The 25,494-nt window shown below is 66.6% G+C and overlaps 1 protein-coding gene across 1 annotated transcript in view; it reads right to left on the reverse strand.

Annotated features, from left to right (window-relative positions):
• Window positions 1–329: 329 nt before the first annotated feature.
• Window positions 330–25,494, reverse strand: part of PFAS (phosphoribosylformylglycinamidine synthase) — a 30,725-nt gene continuing 5,560 nt past the window's right edge. Inside the window, exons 7-29 of the mRNA XM_074854160.1 lie at window positions 25,093–25,233; window positions 23,464–23,588; window positions 23,245–23,373; window positions 22,230–22,361; window positions 21,566–21,694; window positions 19,819–19,892; window positions 19,565–19,721; window positions 18,799–18,860; window positions 18,128–18,289; window positions 16,464–16,577; window positions 15,672–15,803; window positions 14,797–15,027; window positions 12,307–12,487; window positions 11,641–11,724; window positions 11,079–11,234; window positions 9,460–9,585; window positions 8,487–8,632; window positions 7,358–7,568; window positions 6,571–6,662; window positions 6,337–6,451; window positions 3,753–3,893; window positions 3,055–3,207; window positions 330–2,263 (exon numbers count right to left, since the gene is read on the reverse strand). Of these exons, the coding sequence (XP_074710261.1) occupies window positions 1,800–2,263; window positions 3,055–3,207; window positions 3,753–3,893; window positions 6,337–6,451; window positions 6,571–6,662; window positions 7,358–7,568; window positions 8,487–8,632; window positions 9,460–9,585; window positions 11,079–11,234; window positions 11,641–11,724; window positions 12,307–12,487; window positions 14,797–15,027; window positions 15,672–15,803; window positions 16,464–16,577; window positions 18,128–18,289; window positions 18,799–18,860; window positions 19,565–19,721; window positions 19,819–19,892; window positions 21,566–21,694; window positions 22,230–22,361; window positions 23,245–23,373; window positions 23,464–23,588; window positions 25,093–25,233 (3,457 nt within the window). The 3' untranslated portion in view covers window positions 330–1,799. The remainder of the gene's footprint in view (window positions 2,264–3,054; window positions 3,208–3,752; window positions 3,894–6,336; window positions 6,452–6,570; window positions 6,663–7,357; window positions 7,569–8,486; window positions 8,633–9,459; window positions 9,586–11,078; window positions 11,235–11,640; window positions 11,725–12,306; window positions 12,488–14,796; window positions 15,028–15,671; window positions 15,804–16,463; window positions 16,578–18,127; window positions 18,290–18,798; window positions 18,861–19,564; window positions 19,722–19,818; window positions 19,893–21,565; window positions 21,695–22,229; window positions 22,362–23,244; window positions 23,374–23,463; window positions 23,589–25,092; window positions 25,234–25,494) is intronic.

A 25,494-nucleotide genomic window follows, 5' to 3' on the forward strand; every position in this document is an offset into this window, starting at 1 on the left:
ACGGGGATTTGGGGGCGGGGGGAGGGGGCGGGTTTCCGATGGGGGGGGGGAGGTGACAAACGGCCGGAGGTGGGAGGGGGAGGGGGGGGGGGGGAGGGGGTGGTGTCCCCGTGCCCGCACGTGCCCAACCCCCCCCACCCCCCCCCCTCGGCTGCGCTGGGGGAGGGGGGAGGGTCCTGAACCCCAACCCCGCACCCCGAAATGCCCCGGCGGGACCCGGGTGCCCCCCCCATCCCCTCCCCCCCCCCCCCAAAGGGGATCCAGACGTCCGGGTGCCCCCATCCCCCCCCCCGAGGGGACCCCCAATAACTCCTCTCGCCCCCCCCGGCTGCAGCCGAAGCTCTTTATTACAAGCCCCGCCCCCTCCGCGGTCCGGGCTTCCTATTGGTGGAGGCGGCGATGGGGTTCGGCTCCCATTGGTCAGTGCTGGGGAGATGGGGGGGGGTCTGTGGGTCCATCCGTGGGTCTGTCCGTGGGTCCATCCGTGGGTCAGGGCTCTCCATGGAGCACCTGTGGGTCAAGTCTGTCCGTGGGTCTGTCCGTGGGGCTGCCGTGGGTCCGTCAGGTCCATCCGTGGGTCTGTCCATGGCTCAGGTCCATCCGTGGGTCTGTCTGTGGGTCTGGGCTCTCCATGGGTCAGCCATGGGTCCGTCTGTGGGTCAAGTCTGTCCATGGGGCAAGCATGGCTCTGTCCGTGGCTCAGGTTTGTCTGTGGGTCTGTCCATGGGTGTGTCCGTGGGTCTGTCTGTGGGTCAGGGCTCTCCATGGAGCATCCGTGGGTCTGTCTGTGGGTCAGGTCCATCCATGGGTCAGGGCTCTCCATGGGGCCCTGTTGGTCTGTCCGTGGGTCTGTCTGTGGGTCAGGTCCATCCATGGGTCCATCCGTGGGTCTGTCTGTGGGTCTGTCCGTGGGTCTGTCCACGGGTCAGGGCTCTCCATGAGGCTGCCCATGGGTCAGGTCTGTCCATGGGGCAGCTGTGGGGCTGCTCGTGGCTCAGGTCCATCTGTGGGTCCGTCCATGGGTCTGTCTGTGGGTCCATCCATGGGTCAGGGCTCTCCATGGGGCCCTGTTGGTCTGTCCGTGGGTCTGTCCATGGGTCCATCCGTGGATCAGGGCTCTCCATGGAGCGCCCGTGGGTCTGCCCGTGGGTCTGGTCTGTCCGTGGGTCTGTCTGTGGGTCAGGTCTGTCTGTGGGTCCATCTGTGGGTCTGTCCATGGGTCAGGTCTTTCCATGGGGCAGCCATGTGTCAAGTCTGTCTGTGGGTCTGTCCGTGGGTCCACCCGTGGGTCTGTCCGTGGGTCAGGGCTCTCCATGGAGCACCCGTGGGTCAAGTCTGTCCGTGGGTCTGTCCATGGGTCCGTCTGTGGGTCAGGTCTGTCCGTGGGGCAGCTGCGGGTCTGTCCATGGCTCAGGTCCATCCGTGGGTCTGTCCGTGGGTCTGTCCATGGGTCAGGGCTCTCCATGGAGCACCCATGGGTCAAGTCTGTCTGTGGGTCTGTCCATGGGTCCGTCTGTGGGTCAGGTCTGTCCGTGGGGCAGCCGTGGGTCTGTCTGTGGGTCAGGTCCATCCGTGGGTCTGTCCGTGGGTCAGGGCTCTCCATGGGGCCCCGTGGGTTGGGTCTGTCCGTGGGTCTGTCCGTGGGTCAGGTCCATCTGTGGGTCTGTCTGTGGGTCAGGGCCCTCCATGGGGCAGCCATGGGTCAAGTCTGTCCATGGGTGTGTCCGTGGGTCTGTCCGTGGGTCAGGGCTCTCCATGGGGCCCCGTGGGTCGGGTCTGTCCGTGGGTCTGTCCGTGGCTCAGGTCCATCCACGGGTCTGTCCGTGGGTCCGGTCCGTCCGTGGGTCCGTCCGTGGGTCAGGCGGGGGGCGGGGGGCCGTGTGGGGGGTGTCGCCATGGGGCCGGGGGTGCCTCAGTCCTGGCCGTGGGGCCAGCGCAGGCACCACTCGCAGGCGTTGCGGAACATGCGGAGCCAGGGGGCGGCCCCCCCCCCCCTCCGCCGCCCCCCCCCGAGCCGTGGGGCTCCCCCACGCCGGTGGCCACCAGGGCCACTGCCAGGGCCGCACCCCCCGCTCGGGGTGGGGCATCATGGCCAGGTGGCGGCCGCAGGGGGAGCAGAGGGCGGCCGCGCCCCCCCCCGAGCCGTTGGGGTTCAGGGGGTACTCGCCCGTGGGGCTCCCCCCGTCGTCCACGTAGCGAAGGGGCACCAGGGCCCCCCCCAGCGCCGCCGCCAGCCCCCCCGGCTGCCGGAACTGGAACCGCCCTGGGGGGCACACGGGGGGGGGGGGGTCACCCCAAAGGGCATCGGTGCCCCCACACACACACACACACACACACCTTGGAGGGCCCCCCCAGTGCCCTCCCAGTGCCCCCCCAGTGCTCCCAGTGCCTCCCCCACAGCATCACCACGGCCCCCCAGCACCCCCAGTTCTCCCAGTGCCCCCCCACTGCTCCCACTGCTCCCAGTGCCCCCCAGTGCCCCCCCACTGCTCCCAGCACCCCCAGTGCTCCCAGTGCCCTCCAAGTAACCCCCCCCAGTGCTCTCAGTGCCCCCCCAGTTCTCCCAGTGCCCCCCCTCCAGTGTCCCCATGGCTCCCCAGTACCCCCAGTACTCCCAGTGCCCCCACACCTCCATCACTCCCAGTGCTCCCAGTGTCCCCACACCCCCATCACCCCCATCCCTCCCAGTACTCCCAGTGCTCCCAGTGCCCCCATCACCCCCATCCCTCCCAGTACTCCCAGTGCTCCCAGTGCCCCCATCACTCCCATCACTCCCAGTACTCCCAGTTTCCCCACGCCCCCATCACCCCCATCACCCCCATCCCTCCCAGTACTCCCAGTGCTCCCAGTGCCCCCATCACTCCCATCACTCCCAGTACTCCCAGTTTCCCCACGCCCCCATCACCCCCATCACCCCCACCCCTCCCAGTGCTCCCAGTGCCCCCATCACCCCCATCCCTCCCAGTACTCCCAGTACTCCCAGTGCCCCCATCATCCCCATCACCCCCATCACCCCCACTCCTCCCAGTGCCCCCAGTGCCCCCCAGCACCCACCTTCCCCGTGGGCCACCCAGACCCCCAGGCGGGCGCCCTCCATCCCGCGCAGCATCAGGGCGGGGCCCGGCTCCACCCGCACGGTCACGAACCGCGACTCGAAGCGCCCCGAGAGGTTGGGGCTCAGCACCACCGCGGGGGGGGCCCCCTCCGCTGCGCCCCCCCACAGCGTCAGCGCCCGGCCCCGGGGGGGGGGGCACACCCCTGGGGACACCCCCACCCCCCACAATCCCCCCCCAGGGACCCCCCCCAGCGACCCCCCCCGCCACTCAGGGGACAAACCCCCCCGGAATCCCCCACCCCAGGGACACCCCCAAGGACCCCCCCCCCCAGGAGACAACGCCCCTGGGACCCCCCCCCCGGGATCATCCCCCCCCCCCATGACACCCCCCCGGGTCACTGACACCCACAGGGCACCCCACCCCCCCCCAAAGTGATGACCCCCCCTCAGGACCCCTCCTCCCAAGGAACAACAGCACCCATGGGTGCCCCCCTCCCCCAACCCCCCTCCATGCCTCACCCACCCCCCCAGGGGTGACCCCACCCAGGGGTGACCCCCCCCCCCGCAAGAACCCCCCCATGGGATCACCCCCCCCCCAAATCCCCCCCTAATGGCATCTCGCCCCCCCATGGGTGACCCCAACATGGGACACTCCCCCCCCCACCCATGGGTGCCCCCCCCGCCCCCCAGCACCCACCTTGGGGGGGCCCCACCCAGCCCAGCAGGGCCAGCAGCTGACACCCGTTGCAGACCCCCAGGCTGAAGGTTTCGGGGCGCCGGCGGAAGCGCTCGAGGGTCCCCCGGACCTGGGGGTGGAAGCGGACGGCGGCCGCCCAGCCTGGGATTGGGGGGGGGGGGGGGTCAGGGCACCCCCAAACTAGGGGAACCCCAAAATCCAACATCCGCACCCCCAGCACCCCCAGAGCGGGGACACCCGCACCCAGCGCTCTGGCTGCACCCAGCGCCCCCCCCCCGCCATCAGGGGTGCCCCCAAAATGGGGACCCCCCCAGCACCGCACCCCCAAACCGGGGGCACCCCAAAACCGTGGATCATTCACCCCGCACCCCAACATCCCCAAAGCCCACCCCCAAACCAGAGGAACCCCCAAAACGGGGACCCAACAAAAGGGGGAGCCCCCCAAACCCAGCACCCCCAAAATGGGGACCCCCCCAGCACCGCACCCCCAAACCGGGGGCACCCCAAAACCGTCGATCATTCACCCCGCACCCCAACATCACCAAAGCCCCACTCCCCCTCCCCCAGCACCCCGAAATCAGGAGCACCCCACAAACCAGAGGCCTCCACCCCCAGCACCCCCAAACCAGGGGCACCCCCAGAAGGGCGACACCCCCCCTCCAGCACCCCCTAATCAGGGGCACCCCCAAAATGGGGACCCCTGCACTCCGCACATCCCCATTGGCATCCCCAAACCCCACACCCCAGCACCCCCAAACAGCAGGGGCACCCCCAAACCTGGCACCCTCGAGGCAGAGCCACCCCCAAAATGGGGACCCCCACACCCAAGCACCCCAAACCCTGCACCCCCAAAGCAGTGGGGGCCCAAAATGGGGATCCCCACACCAGGCACCCCGACATTCCCAACACCCTGCACCCCCAAACCAAGGGCACCCCCAAACAGGGACACCCCAAAACCTGAGGCACCCCAAATTAAGAGCACCCCCAAACCAGCAGCACCCCAAAAGCAGCAGTACCCAAAGCAGGGTCACCCCAAAAACCAGGAAGGCCCCCAAAACCGGGGGCACCCAGACACAGGAACACCCCAAAATATTCTGTTGTAAAACCAGGAGCACCCCAAAACCAGCGACACCCCAAAACAGGGTCACACCCAGAACAGAGACACCCTAAAAACGGGGAAGCTGCAAAACCAAGGACACCCCAGAAGTAAGGGGCACCCCCAAACCCAGGGTCACTCAAAAATGGGAACACCCCAAAACCAGCAGCACACGAACCCAGGGCACCCTGAAACAGGGACACCCCAAAACCAGGGACACCCCGACACAAGTGACACCCAAACCCAAGACTCATTCAGAAACAAGGACACCCCAAAACCAGGGGCACCTAAAATTCTGGAGCCCCCAGAAGTCTCAACACCCCAAAACCTGGCACACCCCAAAACTAAGGACACCCTAAAACCAGGGACACCCCAAAACCAGCTCACCCCAACAGTCACCCCCAAATCCCCACAACACCCCCCTGGGCTCCTCCCAAGCTGCCCCCAGGTGCCAGATTGGGGTGGGGGTACCCCAAATTCTCACCCTTGGCACATCCAAGGACCCTCAACACCCCAAAACCTGCCACACCCCAAAACTAGAGACACCCTGAAACAGGGACACCCCCAACCCATGGACACCCCAAAACCAGCTCACCCCGACAGTCACCCCCAAATCCCCACAACATCCCCCTGGGCTCCTCCCAAACTGCCCACAGGTGTAAAATTGGGGGGGGTACCCCAAATTCTCACCTGTGGTGCAGACGAGGACCCTCAACACCCCAAAACCTGCCACACCCCAGAACTAGGGACACCCTAAAACCAGGGACACCCCAAAACCAGGCTCACCCCAGCAGTGACCCCCAAATCCCCACAACATCCCCCTGGGCTCCCCCCAAACTGCCCCCAGGTGTAAAATTGGGGGGGGGGTACCCCAAATTCTCACCCGTGGTGCAGACGAGGACCCTCAACACCCCAAAACCAGGCTCACCCCGACAGTCACCCCCCAAAATCCCGTGTTGGGGTACAGAGCCCCCAGGGCTCCCCCCAAACTCCCCCAGGTGCCAAATTGGGGGGGGGTACCCCAAATTCTCACCCTTGGCACATCCAAGGACCCTCAACACCCCAAAACCTGCCACACCCCAGAGCTAGGGACACCCTAAAACCAGGGACACCCCAAAACCAGGCTCACCCCGACAGTCACCCCCAAATCCCGTGTTGGGGTACAAAGCCCCCATGTTGGGGTACAAAGCCCCCAGAGCTCCCCCCAAACCCCCCCCAGGTGCCGAATTGGGGTGGGGGTACCCCAAATTCTCACCCTTGGCACATCCAAGGACCCTCAACACCCCAAAACCTGCCACACCCCAAAACTAGAGACACCCTGAAACAGGGACACCCTGAAACAGGGACACCCCCAACCCACAGACACCCCAAAACCAGGCTCACCCCTGGTCACCCCCAAATCCCATGTTGGGGTACAGAGCCCCCAGGGCTCCCCCCAGATGGACCCCAGGTGTAAAATTGGGGGGGGGGGGTACCCCAAATTCTCACCCTTGGCGGAGCCGAGCACGTCGGCGTAGCTGAACCCCCCCACGAAGACGAGGCCCCGGAAGCCGTCGAGGGTGGCGGAGCCGGAGCACAAATCCTCGGTCGTCACGTCCCAGACCTGGGGACACGGGGACACCTGGGACCCCCGCCCACGGGGGACCCCCCACCCCTCCGGACACCTGGGGGGGCCCCAGGAGCTGGGGGGAGGGGGTTTTGGGGGGCTGGGGGGTCCCTCACCTGGAAGCCGGCCATGAGGAAGGCGGCCGCCATCTCGCGGTCCCCGTTGCTGCCCTCCTCCCGCAGCACGGCCACGCGCGGGCCCGGCAGCTCTGGGGGCGGCGGGGTCACCCCACGGAACCCCCAAGTGACCCCCAGACCCCCAAGTGACCCCAGAACCCCCAAGTGACCCCAGAAGCTCCATGTGACCCCCAGAATCCCCAAGTGACCCCCAGAACCCCCAAGAGACCCTCAGAACCCCCAAGTGACCCCAGAACCTCCATGTGACCCCCAGAACCCCCAAGTGACCCCCAGACCCCCAAGTGACCCCAGAACCCCCAAGAGACCCCAGAACCTCCATGTGACCCTCAGACCCCCATGTGACCCCCAGAACCTCCATGTGACCCCCAGAACCCCCAAGTAACCCCAGAACCCCCAAGTGACCCCCAGACCCCCAAGTGACCCCTGGACCCCATGTGATCCCCCAGATGCCCAAGTGAGCCCCCAGACCCCCATGTGACCACTGGAACCCCCAAGTGATCCCCGAACCCCCAAGTGACCCCAGAACCTCCATGTGACCCCCAGACCCCCATGTGCCACCATGTTCTCCCAGACCCCCACACCCGAGACCCCCCACATCTTCCCAGGCCCCCATGATGCCCCACACCCCAATAATCCCCCAGACCCCCATAACCTCCCACCCCCCCATGTCTTCCCAGGCCCCCCAGACCCCCCATAACCCCCCACACCCCCAATGACCCCTCAGACCCCCATAACCTCCCACCCCCCACATCCCCCCTCCCCTCACCCATGTGCCGGAGCAGGGGGGGCTCCTCGAGGGGGTCAAAGGTGAGGGCGAAGGAGGGTCCCTGGCGCCGGCGCAGCCCGGCCTCCTCCTGGGCCACGCAGTCGGCGGCCGCCTGCTCCCGCTCCAGCCGGAAGCTGGTCTCCTCCCAGAGCGCCCGCAGGTCCCCCACGGGCTCGGACAGCACGGACACGCCTGCCACCGCCACCTCAACCTGCCACGGGGACACAGGGATGGTGAGGGACACGGGGACATGGCCACCAACATGGCCACCACCAACTCAACCTGCCACAGGGACACAGGGATGGTGAGGGACATGGGGACATGGCCACCACCATGGCCACCAACATGGCCACCGCCACCTCAACCTGCCATGGGGACACAGGGATGGTGAGGGACACGGGGACATGGCCACCACCATGGCCACCAACATGGCCACCGCCACCTCAATCTGCCATGGGGACACAGGGATGGTGACGGACATGAGGACATGGCCACCACCATGGCCACCAACATGGCCACCGCCACCTCAATCTGCCACGGGGACATGGAGATGGTGAGGGACACGGGGACATGGCCACCACCATGGCCACCACCAACTCAACCTGCCACGGGGACACAGGGATGGTGAGGGACACGGGGACATGGCCACCAACATGGCCACCACCAACTCAACCTGCCACGGGGACATGGAGATGGTGAGGGACACAGGGACATGGCCACCACCATGGCCACCAACATGGCCACCATCAACTCAACATGCCATGGGGACATGGGGATGGTGAGGGACACAGGGACATGGCCACCAACATGGCCACCACCATGGCCATCACTATGGCCACCGTCATCCACACCCGCAGCTGGACACAGGCCTGGTCAGGGCCACAGGGACATTGCGATGGCCACCTCCTGTCCCAGTGTGACACTGCGGGGACACAGCCATGGGGACACGGCCATGGCCACCTCCTGTCCCAGTGTGACACCGCGGGGACACAGCCATGGGGACGCGGCCATGGCCACCTCCTGTCCCACCATGACACCACAGGGACAGATCTGCAGATCCTCAGTCTCCTCCTGTGGCCACGGGGCCAGCCAGGGCCCCTGCCCCCACCGTGTCCCCGTGTCCCCTCACCATGGCATCAGGCCCGTAGGGGCCGCTGTGGCCAATGGGGACGCAGCGCACGCCGGCCTCCTGGTAGCGGCGGCAGACGGCCACGCTGGTGGCCACCGGCACCTCCAGCAGCAAGCCTGGCTCCTCCGCGAACAGCACGGCCAGCGCTGCGGGGACAGGGGACACGGCGGGGGACGGGACGGTGATGTGGGAGATCAGGGAAGGGCACGTGGGACATGAGGAGGTGGGGACAGGGGGACAGGGGGACATGGGGACACGGGGACAGGGGACAGAGGGATATGGGGACATTGGGACAGGGAGACAGGGGACATGGGGACAGGGGACATGGGGACATGGGGACATGGGGAAAGGGGACATGGAGATATGGGGACATGGGGACAGGGGGACAAGGGACAGGGGGACATGGGGACAGGGGACATGGGGACAGGGAACATGGAGATATGGGGACATGGGGACAGGGGGACAAGGGACAGGGGGACAGGGGACAGAGGGATATGGGGACACGGGGACAGGGAGACAGGGGACATGGGGACAGGGGACATGGGGACAAGGGACATGGGGACATGGGGACAGGGAGACAAGGGACATGGGGACAAGGGACATGGGGACAGGGAAACGGGGACATGGGGACAGGAGACATGGGGACATTGGGACAGGGGACATGGGGACAAGGGACATGGGGACATGGGGACATGGGGACAGGGAGACAAGGGACATGGGGACAGGGGACACGGGGACATGGGGACATGGGGACACGGGGACATGGGGACATGGGGACAGGGGACACCTGGCCCCGGGGCACAGGAGGACCTGGACCACGTGACGTTGGGACACGGAGCTGAAGGTTCTCGAGGGGCTCCCGGGGGCTCCCCAAGACGGGAAGGTCCCGGGGAGGAGCTGGGGGGTGGGGTGGGGGGTGTTCCCCGGGAGGGGGCGTCCCGGGGGTGTCCCCGAGGGGGTGACAGCGACTCACGGGCGGCTCCGGGGGGGCTGGTGGCGATGTCCACCTGGAGGCCGCAGTTGCCGGCGAAGGCCATCTCCAGCAGGCAGCCCAGTGGCCCCCCGTCGCTCACGTCGTGGCCCGCGCTCAGCCCCCGCTCTGGGGGGCAGCGTCAGGCCCCGCCCCCGCGTCACCCCGCGGTGTCACCCCAAGTCACCCCCCGACCCCGTGTCACCCCCCAGCATCACCCCGAGCCACCCCCCCCGACCCCACATCACCCCGCGGCGTCACCCCGAGCCAACCCCGACCCCATGTCACCCCGCAGTGTCACCTCACGGCATCACCCTGACACCCCCCTGCCCCCGTGTCACCCCACGGTGCCACCCCGAGCCACTCCCCGACCCCGCGTCACCCTGCGGTGTCACCCCAAGTCACCCCCCCGACCCCGCATCACCGCCCGGCATCACCCCGAGCCACCCCCCGACCCCGCGTCACCCCACAGCGTCACCCTGACACCTCCCCGACCCCAGGTCACCCCAAGTCCTACGCACCCCACACCCCCGGGGTCACCCCACACCCCCGGGGTCACCCCAAGTCACCCCAGATCCCCACACACCCTGACCACCCCCCCCGCACCCTCAATCTCCCCTCCGCACCCCGAATCCCGCACACACCCCCCAAACCCCCCTGCACCCCAAATCCCCCACACCCCAAACCTCCCCCACACCCCATATTCCCCCCACACCCCAAATTTTCTCCCTGCACCCCAAATCCCCCCCACCAAAGACCCTACACCCCAAATCCTCACTGTACCCCAACCCCCCTGCACCCCAAATCCCCCACACATTTCAAATCCCTCCACTGCACCCCAAATCCATCCCGCACCCCCAGTCCCTCCTTTCACCCCAAATCCCCTTTCTACTCCAAATCTCCTCACAGCGCCCCAATTCCCCACTGCACCCCAAATCTCTACTGCACCCCAAATCATCTCTCCAAATCCCCCTATGGCACCCCAAACCCCCCCACACTCCAAATCCCCCCACTGCACCCCAAATCCTTCGTGCACCCGAAAACCCTTATGCACCCCAAATCCCTCTCCTGTACCCCAAATACCCCCTGCACCCCAAATCCCTCCACTGCACCCCAATCCCTCCACACCCCAAATCCCCCCACTGCACCCCAAATCCCCCCCACACGCCAAATCCCTCCCCTGCACCCCAAATCCTTCATGCACCCCAAATCCCTCCCCTGTACCCCAAAACCCTCCCCTGTACTCCAAAATCCTCCCCTGTACCCCAAATCCCTCCCCTGTACCCAAATGCCCCCTTCACCCCAAATCCCTCCACTGCACCCCAATCCCTCCACACCCCAAATCCCACTGCACCCCAAATCCCCCACACACCCCAAATCCCTCCCCTGCACCCCAAATCCCCCTTCACCCCAAAACCCCCGACACCCAAAATCCCTCACGCACCCCAAACCCCTTCAGTCCCCCACGCACCCCAATCCCCCACCCCCCAAATGCCTCCCACACCCCAAATCCCCCCCCCCAGTCCCCCCCAGGGCTCCCCTTTTCTCCCACCCAGCCCCTCCCCACCCGCCCCGTGACCCCCCAACTCCCCAGGGGGGTCCCACCCCCCCCCAGCACCCACCTTCGATGAGGCTCTGGGTGACGCGGAAGGCGGCCGCCAGGATCTCGGGGTCCTCCAGGTCGGGGCACGTGTCCCCCAACTGCGAGAAGACCTGGGCCAGGGCGCTGCCCCCCAAGCGGTGCCGCCCCGGGCTCAGCTGCACCCACAGGAGGGCACCTGGGGGACCCCAAAATCCATGGGGGGGGTACAGCACCCCAAGGTACCCCCAAAGGCACCCCAAAGCCCTCCCAGGAGTCACAGCACCCCAAAATGTCCCCAGGGGGTCACCACTCACCCCTGGTTATTCTAAAACCCTCCTGGGCACCCCAAAATCCATGGGGGGGTCCCAACCCCCTGCAAGCACCCCAAAATGCCCCAGGGATCGCAGACCGCCCCAAGGGCACCCCAAAACCTCCATGGGGGGTGGGCTTGACTCCTTGAGGGCACCCCAACCCCCCTCCAGCGTTCACAGCACCCCCCGGGGCACCCCAAACCCCCTGTGGGGGTGGTCCCGGCTCCCTGAGGGCACCCCAACCCCCCTCGCGGGGTTCACAGCACCCCAAAACCCGCCGGGGTCACTGACCTTTGCCATCAGGACACTTGAGGTCGGGGGTGACGGTGGCCGTGATGTCGGGGCAGACGGCGTAGGCCGAGACCACCAGGGTGCCTGGGTGGGGGTCAAGAGGTCACGGGGGGTCACCAGGGGGGCTGGGGGTCAGGGGGGACGGTCACAGTGGGGCACCCAGGGCCAGGAGCAGGGGTGGTGGCACCCATGGGTCACACCACCATGGTGGTGGCACCCATCACCCGTCATGGTGGTGGTGGCACCTGTGGGTCCATCCCGCTTCTGTGACACTCGTGACCCATCATCATGGTGGTGGCACCCATGGGACCCACTTCTATGACACCCATGACCCATCACAGCGGTGGTACCCACAGGACCCACTTCCGTGGCACCCATGACCCATGATGGCGGTGGCACCCATGGGACCCACTTGTGTCACCCATCACCCATCATGGCACTGACACCCATGGGACCCACTTGGGTCACGCACCACCCATCATGGTGGTGGCACCCATGGCACCCACTTCTATGACACCCATGACCCATCGTGGTTGTGGCACCCGCAGGACCCACTTCTGTGGCACCCATGACCCATCACGGTGGTGGCACCCATGGGACCCACTTGTGTCACCCATGACCCATCACGGTGGTGGCACCCATGACCCCCCGCCCCGCGGGACTCACCGGGCGCCAGGACGGTGTGGGTGCCGACGCGGGCCGCCATGCTGAGCGAGTCCTTGCCCCCGTCGATGGCCACGCCCAGGCGGTGCAGGAGCCCCACCAGCCCCTCGCAGGCCGTCACCAGCGCCCCCCCCTCCGCCCCCGTCTTCGCCCCCCACATCCAGTTCCCCGAGCACTTCACGTCCTGGGGACACAGGGGACATGGGGACATGGGGACACGGGGGGACACAGAGAACATGGGGACATGGGGACATGAGGGGACACGAGGGGACATGAGGGGACACGCAGAACACGGGGACATGGGGACATGGGGACATGAGGGGACACGGGGGGACACAGAGAACATGGGGACATGGGGACACGAGGGGACATGAGGGGACACACAGAACATGGGGACATGGGGACATGAGGGGACACGAGGGGACACGGGGGGACACAGAGAACATGGGGACACGAGGGGACACAAGGGGACACACAGAACATGGGGCATGGGGACATGAGGGGACAAGAGGGGACATGGGGGGACACAGAGAACATGGGGACATGGGGACACGAGGGGACACGAGGGGACACACAGAACACGGGGACATGGGGACACAGCATGGGGACACGAGGACATGAGGGGTCACAAAGAACATGGGGACACAGGGACACAGAGAACATGGGGACATGGGGACATGAGGGGACACAGGGGGTCACAGAAAACACGGGGACATGGGGACACAGCATGGGGACATGGGGACACGAGGAGTCACAAAGAACATGGGGACACGGGGACACAGAGAACATGGGGACATGGGGACATGAGGGGACATGGGGGGACACAGAGAACATGGGGACATGGAGACACGAGGGGACACAGGGGGTCACAGAAAACACGGGGACATGGGGACACAGCATGGGGACATGGGGACACGAGGAGTCACAAAGAACATGGGGACACGGGGACACAGAGAACATGGGGACATGGGGACATGAGGGGACATGGGGGGACACAGAGAACATGGGGACACGGGGACATGAGGGGACACGGGGGGACACAGAGAACATGGGGACATGAAGGGACATGGGGGACACAGAACACGGGGACACAAGGGGACACAGGACAGGGAGGGAGGGGACACGTCAGAGCCACCGCAACGTCCCAGCCCCCTCCTGCCACCCTCAAGCCCCCAGGTTGCCACCGGTAGCCCCCAACCTCCCTCGTCACCTCCCACCCCGGGGCTGTGGCACGGCCCCAGTGGTCTCAGTGGCCACGGCACGGCCGTGACACGGTGCCTGTGGCCATGTCCTGGCCCCTGGGCCCATGACGTGACAACACCGTGGCCCCCTCGGCAGTGACATGATCCGTGGCTCCGTGGCCAGGATGTGACCATGCCACCCCACCCGTGGCACAGCCCTGGGGTGACATGGCCGTGGTGGCCATGGCAAGCACCCGGCAGCCTCACGTCCCATAGTTATGCCATGGCTACGCCATGGGCTGTGCCGTGGCCACACCGTGGTGGTCCCCTACAGCCATGCCATGGCCACCCCGTGGTCCCCTTTGGCCACGCCAGGGTCATGCTGTGGTCCCCCTTGGCCATGCTGTGGCCACACCCTGGTGGTCCCCTATGGCTATGCCGTGGCCATCCCATGGTCCCCTCTGGCCACACCACGGTCATGCCACGGCCCACCCTGGCCACGCTGTGGTACCCATAGCCACGGCCACTAGAGTGCCGTGGCCCCATAACCCCATCTTGTAGCCACATTGTGGCCCTGGCGTGGCAAGGACAAGACAGTAGCACCATCTCCATGGGTGTGACAGGGCCCTCCCATGCCGTGGCCATCCCGTAGCCACATCAAAGCCACGTCCCTGCTCCCGTAGCCACACCATAGCTTTGGGTGGCACGTACCCCATGATGTGGCCACCCCGTAGCCATGTCAAAGCCACATCCCTGTTTCCGTAGCCACACCATAGCCTTGCCACGATAGTGGCACATCCCCCATGACACAGCCGTGCCATAGCCACGCCAAAGCCACCTCCCTGCTCCTGTAGCCACAGCACGGCCTTGCCATGATGGTGGCACGTCCCCCACAACACGGCCATGCCGTAGCCACGCCAAAGCCACGTCCCTGCTCCCGTAGCCACGCCATGGCTTTGCTGTGACGATGGCACGTCCCCCATGACGTGGTCATGCCAAAGCCACGTCCCTGCTCCCGTAGCCACACCATGGCCTTGCTGTGACAGTAGCATGTCCCCCATGACATGGCCACCCCGTAGCCACGCCAAAGCCACATCCCTGCTCCCGTAGCCACGCCATGGCCTTGTCATGACAGTAGCACGTCCCCCATGGTGTGGCCATCCCGTAGCCACTCCAAAGCCACGTCCCTACTCCCGTAGCCATGGCACGGCCTTGCTGTGACAGTAGCACGTCCCCCATGACATGGCCATCCCGCAGCCACAACAAAGCCACGTCCCCGCTCCCGTAGCCACCCCAGCGGCGCCGTACTCACGCGGAGGTCGGTGATGCGGGCGAAGACGAGGTTGGTGAGGGCCTCGGTGAGCGCCAGGCGGGCGCCGGCCGCCGGGTCCAGGAGGCCCTTGATTGGCTGCTCGCCCAGCGCCGTGGCCGCCCCCACCGTGTCAAAGTGGGACAGGGCCACCACGGCCACGTCGGCTAGCGGCGTGTGCAGGGGGCCCACGCACTGCTGCTGGGCCACCAGCCCTGTCACCGAGCGGTCCACCTGCCCCGGGGACAGCGGCGTCAGCGGGAGACACGGGTTGGGAGGTGGCCACGGGGACGGGATTTGAGGGGGACGTGGATGGGTCACATCTGGGCGGGGACGGGGACACGGGGTGGGACACGTGCGGTACATGGACACATGGAGGGAGATTGGTGACACGGAAGGTATCGGTGGCACAGAAAACATCGGGCACATGGAGGGGACCACGGCCACCAAGGGGGTGGGGGACACGGAGGGGATCAGGGACATGGATGGGATCGGTGGGACAAGGGGACAGGGGACATGGCAGGGCCCATGGCCACCAAGTGGGTTGGGGACATGGAGGGGATCGGTGGCACGAGGGGACTGGGGACACGGAGGGGACTGTGGCCACCAAGTGGGTTGGGGACGCAGAGGGGATTGGTGGCACAAGGGGACAGGGGACACGGCATGCCCCATGGCCACCAAGTGGGTTGAGGACATGGAGGGGATTGGGGCCACCAAGTCAGTTGGGGACCTGGAGGGGACCGCAGCAGCCAGGGATGGCGGGTGCAGGGGGGCCAGTTGGCCCAGGGGAGCCCACGGCCGGGGTTGGGGACACGGGGGGATGCGGGGGGACACAGGGGGACAGGAGGGGACAGGGTGGGACAGGGGGCCGCGGGTACCTTGTTGGTGAGGTAGCGCTTGCTGGCCACGGCCGGGAGCCGCAGGACCCGCTCCAGCGCCGCCCGCACCGACAGCCCCGGGGGCAGCGCCAGCGGGCGCAGGGTGGGGGGCACCCGCTGCAGCACGAACTCCTGGGGGGCACGAGGGGACGGGGGTCCCGTCATCAGGGGGGTCCCCATCGCCCTTGGGTGTCCCCATCCCCACTGGGGGGTCCCATCATCACGGGGGTCCCCATTCCCAACTGGGGTGGCCCCACCCCACTGGGTGTCCCCACTGGGTGTTCCCACTCCCAACTGGGGGGTCCCATCCCCACTGGGGGTTCCCCATCATCCTGGGGGTCCCCACTCCCAACTGGGGTGACCCCACCCCATTGGGTGTCCCCATTGAGGGTCCCCATCATCACGGGGTCCCCATCCCCCTTGGGTGTCCCCGCTCCCAACTGGGGGGTCCCATCATCACAGGGGTCCCCACTCCCAACTGGGGTGGCCCATGGGGTGTCCCCGTTGGGGGTCCCCATCATCACGGGGTCCCCATCCCCATTGGGTGTCCCCGCTCCCAACTGGGGGGTCCCCATCAACATTGGGGGGTCCCCATCATTCTGGGTGTCCCCACTCCCAAGTGGGGGGTCCCCATCCCCATTGACTGTCCCCATTGGGGGTTCCCATCATCCTCATGGGGGTCCCCATCCCTATCGGGGGGTTCCCCAACACCCCAGGGGTGACTCTCAGCTCCCAGCCCCTGGGGTGACCCCAGCGGGTGCCCCCTGGGGGTCGTCCCCCCCCCCCCCTCACCTTACGGGGCATCTTGCCCAGCACCCACTCGAGCTCCAGGTTGACGGGGGTGGGGAGCCCCTCGTGGGACCCCCCCTCAGGCACCGGCGCCTCCAGGTCATCCACCAGCACGATCTGGGGGGGTGGGGGGTGTCAGCAGGGCAGGGGCACCCCCAAAACAGCCCCCCAGGGACCCCCCAAAGCCACCCCCGGGACCCCACTGTGTCCCTCAATCTCCCCAGGGCCCTCCAGGTCCCCAGGTCCTGACCCCAGGGCCCGACGTCCCCCCTGTCCCCCCGTGTCCCCACAGCCCCCTTGTGCCCCCATATCCCCACGTCCCCAACGTGTCCCCCATGTCCCTGCACCCCCATGTCCTGGGTCCCCACGTCCCCACATCCATGTCCCCACATCTTGTGTCCCTACATTGCTTCGTCCCCACATCTCATGTCCCATGTCCCCACATCCCTGTGTCCCATGTCCCCATGTCCCCACGTCCCCACGTCCCCATGTCCCCACCTCCCACGTCCCCATGGTGTCCCCCACATCTCACGTCCCCACGTCTCATCTCCCCACATTCCCACGTCCCCATGTCCCCGCAACCCCATGTCCCGTGTCCCCACGTCCCACGTCCCCACGGTGTCCCTCCATGTCCCTGCATCCCCGTCCCATGTCCCCATGTCTCATCTCCCCATGTCCCATGTCCCCACGTCCCCGTTACCTCATGTCTCCACCTCCCCACATCTCATCTTCCCACATCCCCATGTCCCACATCCCCATGGCGTCCCCCGTGTCCCTGCATCCCCGTGTCTCATGTCCCCATGTCCCATCTCCCCACATCCCATGTCCCCACAACCCCATGTCCCACGTCCCCATGTCCCCAGGGTGTCCCCCACGTCCCTGCATCCCTGTGTCTCACGTGCCATCTCCCCACATCTCATCTCCTCACGTCCCATGTCCCCACATCTCCGCGTCCCATGTCTCCATGTCCCCATGGTGTCCTCCATGTCCCTGCATCCGTGTCTCACATCCCATGTCCCCGTGTCCCATGTATGTCCCATGTCCCCGCGTCCCATGTCCCATCTCCTCACGTCCCATGTCCCCATGTCCCCACATCCCCATGTCCTATGTCCCCATGTCCCCAGGGTGTCCCCCATGTCCCTGCATCCCTGTGTCTCACATCTCATGTCCCCATGTCACATCTCCTCACGTCCCATGTCCCATGTCCTCACATCCCATGTCCCCATGTCTCCACATCCCATGTCCCATGTCCCCATGTTCCATGTCCCCATGTCCCCACGTTCCATGTCCCACGTCCCCACATCCCCATGTCCCCACGTCCCATGTCCCATGTCCCCACGTCCCATGTCCCCATGTCCCCACGTCCCATGTCCCATGTCCCATCTCCTCACGTCCCATGTCCCCATGTCCCCAGGGTGTCCCCCATGTCCCTGCATCCCTGTGTCTCACATCCCATGTCCCCATGTCACATCTCCTCACATCCCATGTCCCCATGTCTCCACGTCCCATGTCCCACGTCCCCATGTCCCATGTCCCCACATCCCCATGTCCCCACGTTCCATGTCCCCATCTCCTCACGTCCCATGTCCCCATGTTCCCATGTCCCCACAGCCCACGTCCCCACAGCCCATGCCCCTATATCTCCATGTCCCCACACCCCCCCTTACCCTCCCGTCGCCGGTGACGGTCCCCACCACGCAGAGGGGACAGCGCTCGCGGGCGGCCAAGCGCTGCAGCAGCCCCAGGCGCGGCGGCCGCACCAGCAGCGCGTTGGACTCCTGGTACTCGGCGCCCCACAACTCCAGCACGCTCAGAGTGGGGTCCCCCCGCTGCCACCACCCCCCTGTCACCGTGGTGCAGGGGGGGCGACACAGACAGGGGACACCAGGGGGGGGGTATTGGGGTGCCGGGGGGCACCGTGGGGACAGGGGTTCTGGGGGATAGAGGGGGGAATCGGGGGTCCCAGGGGGGCACCGAGGGGCAATGGCGGGGGGGGGGCAGGACACAGGGAGGTTGGGGGGCACCTGGGGGGGTCCCATGGGGGCTACTGGGGGGACATTCGAAGGGGGTGGGGGGCACCCAGGGGTCACATGGGCTCGGGGACACCTGAGGGATGTAAAGGGCGTGGGGGGCACCCAGGGGGTCCCTGTGGGGTTTGGAGATACCATGGGGACAAAAAGCGGTGGGGGGCACCCAGGGGGTCCCCATGGGGCTTGGGGACACCTGGGGGTGCCCCTGGGGAGGGGGGATGAGGGTGGCTGTAGGTGGGGAGTCCCTAAGGGGAGGGGGGAGGGGGTGTCCCATGGGTGGGGGTCCCATGGGTGGGGGGTCCCGGTACCTGGAAGCGGCTGGCGTAGATGACGGCCCCCGCCGGCTCGCTGAGCTCCTTCAGGACGTTCCCTGGGGACAGCGGTGACAGGGACGCTGGGGACATCCCCTGTGTGTGCCCATGTCCCCCCACGGCCCTGCGCCTACCCCATGGCCCTCCATGTCCCCTGTGTCCCCCATGTCCCCACATCCCCCCGTGTCCCTATGACCCTGTGACCCCCCATGTTCTGTGTCCCCCCGTCCCCCCACGTCCCCTCATGTCCCCGTGTCCCCCTGTCCCCCGTGTCCCCCTGTGTCCCCATGTCCCCCCCATGTTCTGTGTCCCCCCGTCCCCTCATGTCCCCTCATGTCCCCGTGTCCCCCCGTGTCCCCCTGTGTCCCCATGTCCCCCCCATGTTCTGTGTCCCCCCATCCCCTCATGTCCCCTCATGTCCCCGTGTCCCCCCATCCCCCGTGTCCCCCTGTGTCCCCATGTCCCCCCCATGTCCACATGTCCCCCCATCCCCCCATGTCCCCTCATGTCCCTGTGTCCCCCTGTCCCCCCATGTCCCCCCGTGTCCCCCCGTGTCCCCCTGTGTCCCCGTGTCCCCATGTCCCCCCCCATGTCCACATGTCCCCCCGTATCGCCTGTGTCCCCTCGTGTCCCCTTGTGTCCCCCCATGTCCCCATGTTTCCCATGTCCCCATATCCCCTCATGTCCCCCCATATCTCCCCGTGTCCCCCCGTGTCCCCCCATGTCCCCCCGTGTCCCCCCGTGTCCCCCCGTGTCCCCGTACCGTTGCCGCCAGCCCCCTGGTCGTGGATGCTGCAGATGGGGTTCCCCCCCCCGCTCTCGATGCAGCCCCGCAGCACCCGGTTCATCTTCTGCTCCATTTCGGGGTCCCCCCTCTGCACCGCCCCCGCGTCCCGCTCCTCCGCGTTGTCCCCCTGAACCTGGGGACACCATGGGGGGGACACACACCGTGGGGACACCCGCCACAGACCCCCAGCACCCCCCCAACACACAGCGACCCCCCCAGACCCCCCTTACCTGGATGGAGGAGGCAGCCCCCCCCCCGACACCGATCCGGTACACGGGGCCCCCCACTTTCACCACCAGCATCCCTGGGGGGGGCAGGACACAGGGGTGAGACCCCTCAGACCCCCCAAGGGACTTGGGGTCTTGGGGGAAGAGGGATTTGGGGGTCCTAGGGGTGATGGGGGGAGCTGGGAGGGGGCATTTGGGGGTGTCAGAGGGGGGTCTAGGGGGGATTTGAGAGTCCCAAGGGTGGTAAGAGGGGCATGGGCAGGGATTTTGGGGTACCTGGGGGGGGGGGGGCATCCTGAGGAGTGATTTGGGGGTCCTAGGAGTGATGGAGAAAGGAAACTGGGGAGTATTTGGGGGGGGCTGGGGTGGGATTTGGGGATCCCAGGGGTAATGGGGGGGTCTGGGGGGAATTTGAGGGTCCCAAGGAGGCCTGGGGGGAGGATTTGGGGGTCCCACGGATGGTGGAGAGGAGCTGGGGGTGTTGGGGGGTCTGGGGGGATTTTGGGTGTTAGGGGTGATGGAGAGACATGGAGGGGGGACTTTGGGGGTCCCAGGGGTGATGGGGGGGGCTGGCAGGGATCTGGGGGTCCCAGTGAGGCCTGGGGGCAGGATTTGGGGGTCCCAGGGGTGGTGGAGTGGCAGGGGGGGGATATGGGGGTGTCAGGGAGGGTGTGGGGGGGATATTGGGGGGCCTAGGGGTGGGGGGGCATCCGGGGTGGGGGAAGGTTTGGGGGTCCCAGGGGTGACCGGGGGCTGGGGGGGAGGATTTGGGGTTCCCAGGGTGGGGGGTGGGGTCCCTCAAGGATTTTGGGGTCCGAGGGTGGGGGGATCTGGGAGTGTGAAGGGGCTCAATGGGCTCAGCAGGATTTGGGGGTGCTGGGGGTGGGGTTTGGGGTGTCCCAGGAGCATTTTGGGGTCCCATGGTGGGAATTGGGCAACGTGGAGGGCTGGGGGTCCCATGAACGATTTGGGGGGGGCAGGGAGGGCGTTGGGGGTCCCATAGAGGTTTTGGGGGGTTCTGGGGGTTCCAGGGGGGCTTGGGGGTCCCATGGCAATTTGGGGGTCCCAGGGGGGGTTCAGGGAGGGTCCCATTGGGGTTTGGGGGTCCCTGGAGAGTTGGGGGTCCCATGATTGTGGGTTGGGGGGTCCCAGGGGGTCCCACGAGAAGTTTGGGGGTCCCAGGGAAAATTTGGGGATCCCATGGGGGGGTTGGGAGTCCTCTAGGGGGTTTAGGGGTCCCATGGGGGGGTTGGGGGTCGCAGGGGGGGTTAGGATGTCTCATGCAGGTGGGTTGGGTGGGACCCATAAGGGGTTCCCTGGGGATCTGGGGGTCCCGGAGGAAGTTTGGGGGGTCACATGAGGGGGAGTTGGGGGTCCCAGGGGAAATCTGGGGGGGGTCCCATGGGGGGGGTTCAGGGGGGCTTCCAGGGGAAATTTGGGGATCCCACAGGGAGTTCGCACATCCCGGGAGGGTTGGGGGGTCCATAAAGGATTTGGGGGTCCTGGGGGGATGTTGGGGATCCCATGGGGGGTTTGGGGGCCCCATATGGGGTTTAGGGGTCTCAGGGGGGGTTGGGGGTCCCAGGGGGGGGGGTTAGGATGTCTCATACAGGTGGGTTGGGGGGGTCCCACGGAGGGGTCCCACAGGGGGTTCCCTGGGGATTTGGGGGTCCCAGGGGAAGGTTGGGGGGTCACACGAGGTCCCAAGAGCAATGTGGGGGTGCCGAGGCGGGTTGGGGGGGGCTCTCACCGGGCTCGGGGGGCTCCTTGCGCACGTGCTCGTCCTCGATGGCGCCGATGCCGCCGCTGAACATGATGGGTTTGATCCACTCGCGCCGCTGCCCCCCCGGCAGCACCTGCCCGAAGGAGCGGGCGAAACCTGGGGGCACCCCCCGGCGTCACCCCCCGGCACCCCAAAACCTCCGCCGCCTGCCACCGCCCCGATCGGGGGGGTCCCCGAGGCCTCAGAGGTCTTTGGGGGTCACCCAGAGGGTCCCCAAATGTCCCAGAGGTCCCCAATGCCCCGGAGATCTTTGGGGGTCACCCAGAGGGTCCCCAAATGTCCCCAGGGATCCTCAAGGCCATGGAGGTCTTTGGGGGTCACCCAGAGGGTCCCCAAATGTCCCAGAGATCCCCGAGGCCTCAGAGGTCTTTGGGGGTCACTCAGAGGGTCCCCAAATGTCCCCAGGGGTCCTCAAGGCCCTGAAGGTCTTTGGGGGTCACCCAGAGGGTCCCCAAATGTCCCCAGGGCTCCTCAAGGCCATGGAGGTCTTTGGGGGTCATCTGGAGCATCCCCAAATGTCCCCAGGGGGTCCCCAACACTGTAGATGTCCCCGAGGGTCCCCAAGACCATGGAGGTCCTTGAGCCTCCCCAAAGGGTCCCCAAGTGTCCCCAGGGGGGGGTCCCCGCTCACCGGCCAGCACGGGCTCCCCAAATTTGTTGCCGTAGTCGCTGGCGCCGTCGCTGGCCCCGATGGCGATTTCCAGGGGGCGGGCGAAGGATTTGGGGTACGGCTGCGCCCCGTCTTCCCAGGGCAGATCGTAGCCTGGGGGGGGACCCCGATATCTGGGTCCCCGCCCAGTGGGGGGGGGGTGCAGGGGCTTTGGGGGGTCCCAGGGGTGGGGGGACCCCAAGTTTGGGGGAAACCAGGGGAGTTCAAGTGAGGTTTGGGGGGTCCTGAGGAGTTTTGGGGGGATCCAGGGGGTTATGGGGGGGGGTATAGGGGATGGGGGGGTTTGGGGGGGATCCCTGGGGTATTGGGGGTCCTGGGGGGGAGTTGGGGGTCCCAGGGCTATTGGGGGGTCCCAGGAGGTCTGAGGGAGTCCCCAAAGTATTGGGGTGCCTCGAGGTGGGGGGGCAGCCCTGGAGTCCCAGGGGTATTGGGGGGTCTGGCAGGGTCCAGGGGGGGTCCTGGGACGTTTGGGGGATCGTGAGGGGGTTCGGGGGGTCTCAGGGGTTTTGGGGGGTCCCAGGAGGATGGTTGGGGGGGGGGATCCCTTGGTATTGTGGGTTGGGGGGGGCTTGGGGGTCCCAGAGATATTGGGGGGTCCCAGGGGGTTTCAGAATCCTGGAGGGGGTTTAGGGGGGCCCAGGGGTATTGGGGGGGTCCCAGCAGAAGTTGGGGGGTGTCCCGGGGGGGGGTGAAAGTTCTGGGGTGTTTAGGGGGGTCCCAGGGGTATTGGGGGGGCCCAGGGGGAAGTTGGGGGGGTGTCCCAGGGGGGGTGAAAGTTCTGGGGTGTTTAGGGGGGTCCCAGGGGTATTGGGGGGGTCCCAGGGGGGGTTGAATGTTCGGGGGCATCTGAAGGGGGACCAGAGGTACTGGGGGGGTCCCAGGGGGTTTGGGGGGTCCCTGGGGCATTGGGGTCTCCCCGGGGTGGGGGTGGGGTGTATCCCCGCGGGGTTTTGGGGTGTCCCCCCGCCCCCCTCACCGGGGATGAGCAGGTTGCCGAAGCTGTAGCCGGCGGTGCCGGCGATGACGTGGGCGCCGCGCCCGGTGCACTGCACGTCCCGGATGCGGCCCCCGGTGCCCGTCGTCGCCCCGCTGAAGGGGGCCACCGCTGGGGGGGGGGGGGCGGGGGGGGGCAGGTTAGGACACGCCCACTCCTTAACCCCGCCCCCAGCGCCCCCCCCAGCCCCCCCCAACCGACCGGTGGGGAAGTTGTGGGTCTCGGCGGTGAAGATGACGTGGCGGATGCTCGTCCTCTTCTCGAAGGGGCTCGGCGCCGCCGGGTCGTGCGGCCACAGCGCCGTCACCGGAACCCCCCGGATGGCGCTGGGGGGACCCCCGATGCGTCACCCACCCGCCCGCCGGCACCCATGGGGGGGGTGGAACCCCCCAATCTTCACGCCACGGGCACCCACGGGGGATGGAAATGCCCAACTTGTATGTCGTGGTCACCCAGAGCTCGTGGAACCCCCCAACCGCTACGTCATGGGCACCCATGGGTGGTGGAACCCCAAGTCTCCGTGCTGTGGGCACCCATGGGTGACGGGATTCCCCCAACCTCCGTATCATGGCACCCATGGGTGACAGAACCCCAAACCTCCACGCCATGGCACCCATGGGGGATGGAACACCCAAAGCTCCATGTCATGGCACCCATGGATGATGGAACCCTCAAATCTCCACACCATGGCACCCATGGGAGATGGACACCCCCCAAATCCCCACGCCATGGCACCCATGGGTGATAGAACACCCAAACCTCCACGCCATGGCACCCATGGGTGATAGAACCCCAAACCTCCACGCCATGGCACCCATGGGTGATAGAACACCCAAACCTCCACGCCATGGCACCCATGGGGGATGGAACCCCCAAATCTCCATGCCATGGCACCCATGGGAGATGGACACCCCCCAAATCCCCACGCCATGGCACCCATGGGTGATAGAACCCCAAACCTCCACGCCATAGCACCCATGGGGGATGGAACCCCCAAACCTCCACGCCATGGCACCCATGGGTGATGGAACCCCCAAACCTCCACGCCATGGCATCCATGGGGGATGGAACCCCCAAATCCCCACACCATGGCACCCATGGGTGATAGAACCCCCAAATCTCCACGCCATGGCACCCATGGGTGATGGAACCCCCAAACCTCCACGCCATGGCACCCATGGGTGATGGAACACCCAAACCTCCACGCCATGGCACCCATGGGAGATGGACACCCCCCAAATCCCCATGCCCTGGCACCCATGGGTGATAGAACACCCAAACCTCCACGCCATGGCACCCATGGGTGATAGAACCCCAAACCTCCACGCCATAGCACCCATGGGTGATAGAACACCCAAACCTCCACACCATGGCACCCATGGGTGATAGAACCCCCAAACCTCCACGCCATGGCACCCATGGGAGATGGACACCCCCCAAATCCCCACGCCATGGCACCCATGGGTGATAGAACCCCCAAATCTCCACGCCATGGCACCCATGGGTGATAGAACCCCAAACCTCCACGCCATAGCACCCATGGGGGATGGAACCCCCAAACCTCCACGCCATGGCATCCATGGGGGATGGAACCCCCAAATCCCCACACCATGGCACCCATGGGTGATAGAACCCCCAAATCTCCACGCCATGGCACCCATGGGTGATGGAACCCCCAAACCTCCACGCCATGGCACCCATGGGTGATGGAACCCCCAAACCTCCATGCCATGGCACCCATGGGTGATGGAACCCCCAAACCTCCACGCCATGGCACCCATGGGTGACGGGCACCCCGGGGCCCCCCGGCCTTGCCCCCCTGGGCCCCACCTGCTGTTGTCGGAGAACTTGATGACGTTGTTGGGGTTGCTGGAGCTCTGAGTTCCCATGATGCTCTGGAAGAGCGACTGCGGCTCCTCCCGCCCGTCCACCACCAGCCGCCCCTTGAAGAACCAATGGCGGCTGTGCTCGCTGGGGACACGGGGACACGGGGACACGGTCAGCCCGTGCCATCAACCGGGGACACGGGGACACAGATATGGGGGGGACACGGGGACACGGTCATGGGGTGGCATCAAGGGGGGACATGGGGATACAGTTATGGGGTGACATCAAAGGGGGACACAGACAATGGAGGTGCCATCAAGGGGGGACACAGATATGGGGGTGGCATCAAGGGGGGACATGGGGACACAGTCAACAGGGTGACATCAAGGCGGAACACACATATAG

The sequence above is a fragment of the Strix uralensis genome, chromosome 34 (genome assembly GCF_047716275.1).
Source record: "Strix uralensis isolate ZFMK-TIS-50842 chromosome 34, bStrUra1, whole genome shotgun sequence".
Taxonomy (NCBI): domain Eukaryota; kingdom Metazoa; phylum Chordata; class Aves; order Strigiformes; family Strigidae; genus Strix; species Strix uralensis.